The 12108-nt window shown below is 39.6% G+C and overlaps 1 protein-coding gene across 8 annotated transcripts in view; it reads right to left on the bottom strand.

Moving 5' to 3' along the window:
• The window catches only part of KALRN (kalirin RhoGEF kinase), a 465026-nt gene that overhangs the window by 272599 nt on the left and 180319 nt on the right, over window positions 1-12108 (bottom strand). For all 8 annotated transcript variants that reach the window (XM_036386498.2, XM_036386501.2, XM_036386502.2 and 5 more), the window contains 2 exons: window positions 4107-4299; window positions 60-572 (listed from right to left, as the gene is read on the bottom strand). In XM_036386498.2, the coding sequence (XP_036242391.1) occupies window positions 60-572; window positions 4107-4299 (706 nt within the window). The remainder of the gene's footprint in view (window positions 1-59; window positions 573-4106; window positions 4300-12108) is intronic.

Here is a 12108-nt window from a genome sequence, read left to right as displayed (position 1 = left end):
GTCACCCTTGCAATAGAGTCTTGTTTAAAACATGAAAAAAGGAACAGATTACTCCCTACCTTCTCTGCATCTTGCTCAAAAAGCCGGAGTTGAAAGCACTGGTCCAGTTTCAACTTGCGGACATGCCACATCTGATGCAAGTGTTGCCGGGTAGAATGCAGCTTGTCTAAAAGGCTGGTGATCTTTGGCACAAGACTTTGAAAATCTGCACTTCCAGGAATGCAGTTCCTACCAGAAAAACCATCACTGGACCTTATGCATTGTAATAACCTCTGGCCCTCACGATCCAGTTCTTCCACAGGAGCTTTAATCACTTTTTTCTTAAGCTGTGTGTGCTCATCAATCAGCCTTCTTGAGCCCTCAACGTCAACTGGAAACTCTTTCCTAGCCAACATTTCCTGGAGATCCTCCAGCCTCGATAATAAATGGATGGCACTGTTGAAAAACTCTTCCAAGGAGACACGCAGCTCTATCCATTCATCGTGGTTGTAATCCAAGGACCCTTCAAACTCATCTGTCAGTTGAGAAGGATCCACAAGCTTTGCCAGGCCTTCCACAGACACCATACTTGTCTAAGGAAGGGAAAAGGACAGCATTTAAATCAGGGACCATCCAATTAGAATTAACAGCACAACCCACAAACAGCATGGAGCAAGTATTTTCCTCATCAATCCATAATTGAAGGAACATTGTAAAGGATGTCAAGGCCTGTGTTTAATTTTAATACATTAATTGGACAGAAAATTTTGCTTCTAACGGCATATATTTATTTATTTAGTCACTCATTAAAAGATGTGATATTTACTGGAATAATGCCTATCTTTTTCATCTGGCCTGACTATCAAAAACATGTAGTGAAAATGCTTCTGCCAGAGATTTCATCAGCCCAGTTGGACACTGAAGACTTCTTACTGCAGCTTTTGGATATCTGGACATGGTTGTTCACTAAATGGGTACAGGGCATTGCAAGCACTCTGCTTCTTGTGTTACACCCCAGCTAGCAGCAGCTACACAGAAGCAAAAGTTTCATGTATATGAACTGAAACAGGTATTGCAAACTGCCTTAACAGTTGGGTTTCTTATTCCATATTATTCCAGTTGACTTTTTGCCACTCTTTCATATTAGCAATTTCTAATGTAATTAAGCTAAAATCAATGTGCAAGTGAAATGTCATTGAAGTATTAACAACTAGAATTTATTGCCAATAGAAAGTACTGCTCACGAATCATACACGATCAATGAGAAATGGTTTTAATTCATTCAGACACTGTAACTGGTGATGGAGAAAAGCACTGGGTGTCTGGAAAGCAGATTACAGTTTAAGGACACAGCAACTGATAGCTTTTCCCATTAGTTTTAGACAAAATACTTTCTGAAATTAGGAGCATAGGCTTTCATATGTAACTAGAGATTTTCAGTGCTCTCATGTTAACACCCAAGCTGGCGGCCCTTAAAGGCTTTTCTCTTCATCAGTGACTGCACATCTATCCCCTAAAGATCAGGCCTCTAAAGAATGTCAGAGCTTGTGCTATTCAGAAATGGAGGCACCCAATCATCACAGAACTCTTGTAGAAGGCATCTACAAAGAAAAACACCTAAAATCCTGACCATAATCCTAAATTATGTCCAAAATAGTAGGCTAGCCACTGGTTAAAGGTTAACAATAGGCTTTTTCTTCCAATTTGTATCCATCCAAAAATATCAGGCGTTCTGCAATATATTAAAATTGAGATTGTATTGAACTTAATTTCAGGAGAAAGATTATTTAAAAATGTTCTTGCAATATTCCTTGCTTTGAGGAAAAGGGAGGACAGTGGGAGGAGCAAACAAACATTGGGAAGGTAAGTATGCTGCTTCAGAGCATTTTCAAATTTTTATACCTCCTGACCTGACACTGAAACCTTGAAGACAATTCAATTTAGAGCTTAACTGCCTGTCAGGGAAATACTTCTCTTCATGGCTAACACTAGGGCATCCCCCTGCAGTCTGTCAGGCTAATGGAAACATTACTCTAATCATGCAGAGAATTTGACATTATGAGACAGTAGAAAGGCTTTTCATTTCTTAAATTCAGCAGAAATGTTCTTTATTCAGGTTTGATTTTTTATGTAGTTCTTCAAACTCTAATGAAAACAGTTTTAGTGAGGCAGGTAGGTGCATACGGTTTCCTAGGCATTGCTCATCCTTCTTTTTGAAATCAATTTTCTAAGTGCCGTCCACTGTTTAGCCTTCTTCTGCAGGAGAAGGAAAATAGTCTTGAAGGCACCTCTGAATTAATGCTAAATAAGCTGCCTGGTCCATTCCTCAAAGTGACAGAAAACTTTGGAATCCACATACATCAAACAAGCACTTTTCTTTCTCTCTCTGGGTGAAGATCTATGTACATGCTTCACTCTGGACTGTGACACAGAAACACTGCCAGAATTTCACTCCCCAAAATCCAACTCATCAGAGTCCACTAAGGGTCCCACAGTTCCCTGGCACACACATAATGCTCCCTTTAGCTCAAAAGAGAAATCTGGCCTTAAAAGAATCCTTTCAATAGAAGTTCCTTGACTGTGGTGTGTATATTGCAGGGTGGACCACAGCTCAGGAAATCTTTGTTTGAATCATGGAATTGAAGGACTCAAACCATTCTGTGCTTCTGAGTGTCTGCAGGTGGTCCCATACATAGTGAAAGCACTGACTCTCCTCCTCCAACCCAAAAATTTGTGAACCATTGGACACCCCTGTGAACAGCCCTGCAGACAGACTAATGCTCAAAGACACTGATAACACACACAAAATGAAAATATGCTTAATGCATTCCAGCAAATGAATCCAGAGCTTTTTAAACAATACAGACTCAGAGGTGTAAACATGAAGCATAACTTGGTCACAGTTTACTCTTTGCTATCATCACAACAACTCCACATAATAAAAATATATGTCAAGCCTCCAGAAGGTATTTATTAATTTTAAAATCAAACAAATCTTTTAAAAATACATACTTGAACTCTGTTACTTTATCTGTCCTCAAAGGTACCAAGGAGTGTAAAGACTTATTTAATCAAAGCAAAATTTATGAGTTGACTGGATTTTGTGAAACAGGGGTAAAAATTTACAAGCATTTAAAATGTGATAACAATGAAAAATTGTGTTAATGAGTAACACTGATCTAATTCCACAGAGCAATTCAAGGGTCCTTGCAAGAACAGGTTGAAGATAAGGACACATTTATATCACACTGACTTCAACAAAACTTTAATATATACTTAAATACAGTCTTCTTAAATACAGTCTTCCATTGCAGTAAATGTTAAGAGCTATAACCAAATTCTCTTATGCCTTCCAGAGATGCAAAACCTCTGTGTCTCTCTGAATTAATGGATTGGTAAAACAGCCAACAATATAAGTGTTTCTCAGTGAATTATTAAAAAACAATACATTGACTAAGTAATGGCATGGCATGATTGATGTATGAGCACTTCGTGCACCTGAATTTCAGCTTCTTTTTGGGCAAGAAGCTGAAATTCACAGAAAACTGATGTGCTACAGAGAAGACAGCTGGTTTGTCTTCATCAAAAACAAAGCTAGTAAAATTCACCTTAATTATGCAGTTATATACTGGTTACTTCTCAAAGGACATGCCTGAGGCACCTTATCATTCACACAAGTTGTTAATGCTATCTCTGAGCTATAAATCTAAATTAAATGAAAGAGGTGAAAATTTAGAAAAAGCCACTAGTGGAAGATGGATAGAGGTAAACTAACAAACTCATACATTTGCACCTAGAAAACTGTATCTTTATTATTTTGATGGATTTGGTGTTGTGGTTTCTTTGAGGTTTTTTTCCTATGAGAAACAAAGGAAAGACTTAATGCAACATCACAAAAAATAAATACCACCAAAAAAAAACCTCTCAGCAAAATTAACTATGTTAACCTCTGGGATGAAATATGCAACTCATTTCAACAATGTGCTCAGAAAACAACCTGATGCCAGGACATCAGCCCCCTCCTGCACTCAGATGTTTTTTTTGTTTTCAATCACAGGGGGTTTTTACCTGAAGAAAAGTTCTTATCAGAAATTATGCTTTACAATTAATTTCTACATGGCTCTCACCTCAAAGATGAACTTGGAACTGCCGAAGTTTGTTTTCTGCTTCTGCCAAAAATTATCAGGTTTTATAATCAGGGCAACATGAATCTCAGCAGGAAAGGCTTCTTGAAGGGTTTTTAGGAGAGGCTTGATCAAATCCCATTTGGATCCCCGCATATCGATAATAACAGTGAATCCTCGTTTGCAAACATCTTCACTGCAAGAATAAAAGCACATCATGATAATTAATATTGTGGGCAGCCACAGTGACACTTAGCTTTTGTTGCTGGTATTTGGTGCTTCAGAGCAAAGCAAGGAATGATTAACATAAAAGACAAGAGATAGTACAGTGTAAAGGCTATAAGAAAGGTCATATTAAATGGGCTATAATGTAATTTACATGAAATGCAAGTGTCTAGATTACAGTTTAATCTCTAATTTTCCAAACACGTGTAATTCAAATATTCACTAAAAAGCATACATACTTTCACACAATTGGTAACAGAATCAAACACATCTGTGTAGAAGCTCTTTATGCGTACATACAATGGATTCTGCTTTCAACCCAGCCAAAGTCAACAAGCAGGGTCCTGTGCCTTAGCATTACAACACTTTTAAATTTGGGTGCCTTCATTTTTAGAGGCCCTTTAAAAAGTTGAACTTCCAGAAAAGTGTCATGTCCAGAAAAATGCCTTGCAATTACTCCTTGTCAGGAAGGTCCTTGTGACTCAGCATGTGCACTGTTATCATTGGGGTCCTTTTTCCTCTCGACTGATCTTCCAAATGCTGTAGGACCTTTTTCAATCTGCAGTCAGACTTTTCCCCCAGCCCGTGCTCTTCCCTTCTCAGAAGTCCAAGGCAGCTATCTGGCCTGGTCACTGGCAATGCATGGGGCCCAACAACACCACAGCATTCCCTTGCAAACACATCTCTTCTTTTTCCTCACAAGGAGAGAGGAGACAGAATAAAAGGACATGTCAAGTCAAGTCTGTGCAGCTTTTAGCATAACTTTTCAAGGGACACAGTAGTATTAATCCTCAGAAAAAGTGGTTCGGGTATAATATAGAAATTGTAAAACTGTTAAGACTCCAAAGAAATATTCCCAGTGCACAAACACACAGGAGGATTTTCACTGCATTCTACCTCTTTAACATCTTAAAACAAGATGATAATAAGATCCATCTCCTACATATTCAGTGAAAAACAGTACTATAAAGCTTATAACTAGATTTCTGGGCTGGAACAAGGACAGGAATATACTTCAAAGGAGGCACACTGGATGGATGTATTTGGAGAGTTTGCTAACTTGAACAGTCTCAACATAGTGCCAGACAGGAGCACTCAGAGACAGCAAGCTTGGTCCTCTGCCTTAATATTACTGGCACATCCAGAGCACACTGCATACAACAGCCAGTGCAAAGGAAAACAAGGGAGACCAGGCACTTCCAAACACTGTCAGGAATACAGATATTTTTATTCTCCTTTTACCTACTGCTGAAAGGTCAGACATCTGATCCTTTCATAACTAATGCCAAAGAAAAGGCTGTAAAAGAAGCTTTGTTGGGGGTGCTACCACCTCTTGCCTTTTGGAACAAGTGTTGAGACAAGGAAGCAAATCAGAAAGCAATGAATAGAAAGGGGTTTGTGTTTTGTGTTATTTTTCCTTTTTTCCTTGCAAAGCTTTAGAGGATACTTCAGGAACTTCTGCCAAATCACTGATCCCTGTTATCCTGAACACACTTTCCAAGGATTTCTTCAAACACTTGACAAAGAGATGCAGGAGCCATACAGACACGTGGAGAGCCCCAAGAGAGGACAAGTAACAGCTAAGTGTCATCTGTCTTTTCTGATATAAATAAATAAATACACCACCACCATCCATTGCAACCACAGCAAGGCACAGAGAATATCAGCTTCATTTCAACTCCCCTCACCACTGCCAACCTGCCAACTTACCTAATTTGATGTAAAACAGTAAGTTAATACTTATTGATAAAACCTGTTTCAGTAAGCAGAACAGGAATGTCCTAGAAGACTGAAATCTTCTGTTTATGAACCTGAAGTCTTAGACACAAACAGATGCAACTTAGCTGTAGAGCTAAGGCAGTGATACCTTGGCACCCTTGATTATATACCACCATGACTAGAAGTTTAGCCTGCATTAAAACAGATATTCCAGGTAGGGAACCAAGAAATGTCAATACAGGCTGGAGTCTGTCTGCTGAAGGTTTGCAGCCTCTCCAGGCCTGTGAGGTGCAGAGAAGCAGTGCAGGGAGCAGGCAGTACTGCCACCCACTCCCATCAGCACATGATGCCTAAGCGTGTGTGTGTAAAAAAATGCTCCAAAACACCCCAAACTCCCACTGTACTGCCTCTGGAGACTTCACAGCAGGTTTTCAGTAGAAGAAGAAATGGCAATGATTCCCCAGATTTTTCTGGTGGACACAGTCATGGTCACTGATCCTGAGGACTATTCCCAGGCTGGGAATGCTTTCTGATTCTTTCCCTGGAACAAGCAGTTATTCACTACCAGCTCTATCCACAATCCTTGTAACTAGACCAAATTTCCAACAAGCTTAGTACATTTTCAAGTATGAAACTGATGGGAAAGAGGGATGGAAAGGGAGGAAAGGAAGAAGAATAATCACAGAATACTTAAGTTCAAAACACATCAACATGTGATCACTCTTACACCAATAATACAAAATTCCAAACAATGCTCTTTATTAGAAAGACAATTTCCCTACTTCATTCATCACACAGGCATGTAAACTCCTGTATGAAATATAAAAGTGCAAAGGTGGATGTCCGTTTTCAATTGTAGTGCAGGAATCATACAAATGGGCAGTATTTATAATTTTGAGAAAATCCAACTCTATTTCAAGAGTGTTGGTGACATTCTTGAAGAAATAACTGTACTTGCAATTTTTTTCTTTAATGTGATAAATGGTACCAACTACAAGATCTGTGGGTCTTTAGTCTCATCTACACAATTTGATTCTCCCAGCACAGTGATAACTCCACATTGCTCTGATTTTCTGCAGAAAATTAGCACCTGACTCACAGAATTTCTAGGTTGGAAGAGACCTTTAAGATCATCGAGTCCAACCCTGTTCTAACACCTCAACTAGATCATGGCACCAAGTGCCACATCCAGTCTTTTTTTAAACACATCAAGGGATGGTGACTCCACCACCTCCCTGGGTAGATGATTCCAGTATTTGACCACTCTTTCTGTGAAAAACTTCCTCCTTAATTCCAGCCTGTATCTCCCTTGGCGCAGCTTGAGACTGTGTCCTCTTGTTCTGTCTGTTGTTGCCCGGAGAAAGAGACCGACCCCCAGCTCACCACAGCTACCCTTCAGGAAGTTGAAGAGGGTGATAAGGTCACCTCTGAGTCTCCTTTTCTCCAGGCTGAACAACCCCAGCTCCCTCAGTCGTTCCTCACAGGGTTTGTGTTCCCAGCCCCTCACCAGCCTCGTTGCTCTCCTTTGGACACGCTCAAGCATCTCAACGTCCCTCCTGAACTGAGGGGCCCAGAACTGGACGCAATACTCAAAGTATTTAACTATTATTTAATGGTGTTTAAACTGTTGCAAGACAGAAAGCTGCCTGCTCATCATTTCTACTTTCAGTTGCAGAGCTTGCTGCAGAGAGGGTGCCTTAGAGAGCACTTACCCTGCACAAACAGGTAGCCAGATTCTAATCAGGTACTAATATCTCAAAGAAAGAAGAGTGAGATAAGAAAACTATTTAGAGTGTAACCTCTTCAGGACAGGGACCATCTGCCATGCTGTGCTTGTTTAAGGAGCCTGCCTTGCTGAAGGTCTTCAGCTGAATATATTCATACTACAGTCTTCAGCTACCTGGAATAAATTCCAATAAATTACTTTTCAGGAAACCATAAATGCAAATCCAGGGAATTAAAAATAATGAGTAATAATGGTCTGCAAAACCAAAACTGAACATGGATGTGAAAGCACAAAAGGCTAACATAATTGTGGGGCAATTTATTTAAAAAAAAAAAAAAAAGGTTGCATTATCCAAATATTTCCAGCTATTGACAGCATCCTAAAAAATTGGCCTAGACATAATGAAGCTCTGATAAACTCTGGTGAGGCAATCTGGGACAATCTGTCATTTCTGACAGTCAGTCATTTTTCTTCAGTTACCTCAGCATAGATTGAGGAAATGATGTGAGGCTCCTTTTGAATGGACCAGCCATGCTTATTAACTTTATTGCTTAAAAGCAACAACTCCAACCCTTCCCAATTTAGCAATTGATCGGGAAAAGCATCAGTAGCAATCAAGCTTCCTCCATATTTCCCAAGCAAGACATGCCTTATTCCTGGCTCCCAAGATGATACATCAATACACATATCTATTACACACAAGTAACCACTTTAGTATGGCAATTAATGTTGATTGTGCTGCTTAATTTTTTCCGGTATTGATATTTGACCAGAAACTGGAAAAAACACTCAAATCAAGGTATTTGGACAATCCATCAGCCTTTTGGCTGTGCTCATCTGGACTAGATTTGCAATGGTGAGCAGAAATTGTTTGATAGTTGATAAGTCATTTCAGTTGCTCCACTGCTTTTAAGCAAAGACCATCTTCTAAGTCTAATAAAAATACCCAAGAATATTTGTGAAAATAATACTTATGATCTGGATTAAAAAAAAAAAAGGACACAATTGAAACTCAGAAGCAGATGTGATAATTTTGTAAAAATAAATGCCTCTATTTTGGTTTCTAGGGTACTTTCATAAGGTTATTTTCTCAAATTTCCTCTTTAATTCAGGCACGCTCTAAATTGTATTTTCTTTGGCAAGAGCTGGGTTGCTGGGTACCAAATGAATTTAAGGACTTCATGCTTTCTGATTAATCTTCCAGATACCTATTGATTATGTGTATTTTTCATCCTTATGGTTTGGCCCAAGCTTCTGGTGTTTGGAAGCTTCAGCACTTGATTAGCTGAAATAACATAATATCTCCATTCCCATTTTGCAGTCATGAGTTAATGATGAAGCAGCACATTTAGCATTCCTGTTGGACCACTAAAAGCCCAGATCTGACATGTCCAGCATCTCATTCTAAATATGATTTGTTAACAGGGAGAGCAAGGTCTCTTTTAAGGCAGGTCAGCATAACCTTGTCAGGAGACACTGTCAGAATAACAAGTAGCTCTTCAGGCATCAATACATGGGAGCAAAATCTGCAGGAAATTAATTATTTTTGAGATCACCCTTCCTTTGATAAATGTGGCTGTAGTCAGCCAATTGGTTCCCAAGCTGAGGGTGGAAAAGGGGGAGGGAGAGGAGAAAAGCAGGTATGTAAAAGCTTCCAAGCACAAACTGTTATCCCAAAGGCCTCATTTCATATGAGAACTTACTAACTCTGCTGCCTAGCTTCCATATCAAAATGCACCAAGGATCACTTCAGTGATTTATGTGTTAATATTTTTGATTAATTGCAAATTTTTATTCACTTTGTGTGTGGTTTATTTACTCAGCTTGGAAATAAAACCAGACAGAGAGGCTTATAATCAGCATCACTTACAGACTTTCATTCTTTGGTTTCACATCACCACGTTGAGCCTGAACTTCACCTTGTCAATAGAAACAGTCAGTACCTGTATTCATAATTTACTTTTCAGTACATTTAAAGGACCAGATAAAGCAATTTTTTTAAACTCCTGAACTAGCATTATTTATTAAAATCCTTTGCTCTACTTAATACTTCTCAGCAAATGGTACCTTGCTTATTATCCCAATTAAGAAATGTGCTCCTGTGCTGTCATTCTGAGCTGTCACCCACATCCCCAGTGACAGTGGCTGCTCAGCAGCATGAGACAGACTATCTTTTCAAAGATCCTGGGACACTCGTGACTCCTAATCCTCACATCTCCCTTCTGTGCTGCTATATCAGACACCAGGGGAGGAACTTAGTGATGCACAACCCAAGAGCACCATCACTCTGCATGCAATTCACAGCAAGCTCCCACCAGAGAACTTCAGCTACCTAAAGGACTGTAGGAGGACAATCATCATCCTAGATTTTCCTTCTTACATTTTTGAACTTGGTTTCACAATGGTTTTTTGCAATTAGAGAAGAAACAGCCACCCAGACTCCACTTCCAATTAATCCTTTCTTCCTTACTGTGACCTAAATTTGTTTATTCTCTTTCAGCACTGGAAAGGAATTGCTCATTGTCACTTTTCTTTTTTAAAAAGAGAGAGATAAAAAATCAAAGCCAGTTTCACAGTGGCTGGAGATGGGCATAAAGCAGTGATCTTGAGAAATTTCAGTGACATGTTATAAAAAGACTTGGAGCCAGTGAGGTCCAGGCAAAGACAAACCTCCTGTCTCTGGTTTCCAGCCACTGCTCTTGAGGGACATGAGGTGTGTCTGTGAATGGCACAAGAATGCAGATGTGTGGGCTGCACAACATCCACGTTCAACCCCTGCCTCTGGCCCCAAGACAACGGGAAGGGAACAGAAAGGCAGAAAAATCCCATAAACTGCAGCAGGAGCTAACTGGTGCCAGATGGGTCCTCCTGATACTCTCAAGCAAGTAACTCATTTTGATATTCAATTTTTACATCTAAGAAAATTCCAAGCAATTCTGTTGTAAAATGATGTAAGGTAGGAAGAACAGACACCAGCTAGGTGTAAGAAAAGCTTTTTCCAATATGTAACCATGATTCCATGAGGGCCTGGGGGGTCGTTCTGAGAGGTTCAGATCCCACTGGCATCTCTGTCAGGGTTCAGCAGGGCTGTGTTGAGCTCTCTTCTACCCAGGTAAAAATCCTGATCTGCATTGTTACAACCCAGACCAGAACTGGGACCCAAAGCTCTGCAAGCATTTGGCCTCCTATTTAATTGAGCAAATAAACACTATTTGAGAAGCTTCCTGTCTTCATTCAAATGGCAAAGATATAAAACACAGCTGTGTCCAAAAAATGATCGCAGCTGTTAAAGCCAAGTCTGGAGGACAAATGCTATAATTTTTCACATTCCTGTTAAGTTTCTGCTGGTAAATGATGCCTTCATCTAAACCCATTTACCCTCTTCCCCTTTTGTTGCTGCACATCTACTATATTGGATCAATATCTGGCAGGTCTTCCTTGAAACAGCTGCCGAGATAAATATGAAATTAATCAGGGCTTTGTTTTTTTGGTAAAGCAGGGCTACATTTAAAAATTTGTTACTACAACAAAGAAATATTTGAACAGTAAGTACCATTCAACTCTCTCTTGAGCATTTAAAGTCTTGCATTTGAGATGATTTAGCAGAAACAAAACAAAAATGCCTTACCAAATGAAAATTATATGTTATTGAAATTTGCTAGAAAAAATAAATATTAGGGTTGTGTTGAAATAGAAACACACCATTCTTGAAAAGGTTTGGATGAGCAGAGGCTATTGGAAGCAAGTTTGAAGATTAAAATCCATTGGATTCCAGAGGAGAAATAGATGTATAAGAAACATATATATAAACTCCTAAGATTCAGAAAATAAATGGATCTTTCTGCCTGTACTATGAGTTTTTTTCACAGTTCAAGCAAGGAGACCATGAAGGTTGTTTCACATGTTGTCATGGGCAAGTTTAGTCTATGGTCAGCACTGCCAGATTTTCACATGAGGAAAGGGATACTTCATCTGGGCAACGAGTGCTCGGGCTCTCAGACACGGCATCCTAATTTATCAGTTTTCAACATCAGTGACTTAACAAGTGAGTGAATGGTGCAGGGTGAACAGCTCCAGGAATTCCAGTCAGTGCCATAAAACAGTCACCTCAGAGTGGAAAGCCTCCAGATTGCAAATACATACATTTCCTTGAAACACGTTGTGGGAGGCAGAGAAACCCACAGGGGAAAGACCTTTACAGCACAGAGAAGCCTGCAAACATGTTCAGCTCATGCAAAGAATGATTAATGTAGGTCTAGACAGTCAACAGCAGCACCTGGTAAAATCCAATAATGTCCACAGGCAGACACCGTGCCAAATTCCTTCCTGATGCAG

The sequence above is a fragment of the Molothrus ater genome, chromosome 7, assembly GCF_012460135.2.
Source record: "Molothrus ater isolate BHLD 08-10-18 breed brown headed cowbird chromosome 7, BPBGC_Mater_1.1, whole genome shotgun sequence".
NCBI lineage: Eukaryota > Metazoa > Chordata > Aves > Passeriformes > Icteridae > Molothrus > Molothrus ater.
Note: the sequence above shows the minus strand (reverse complement) of the source record. Positions and strands in the feature narration are given on the sequence as shown.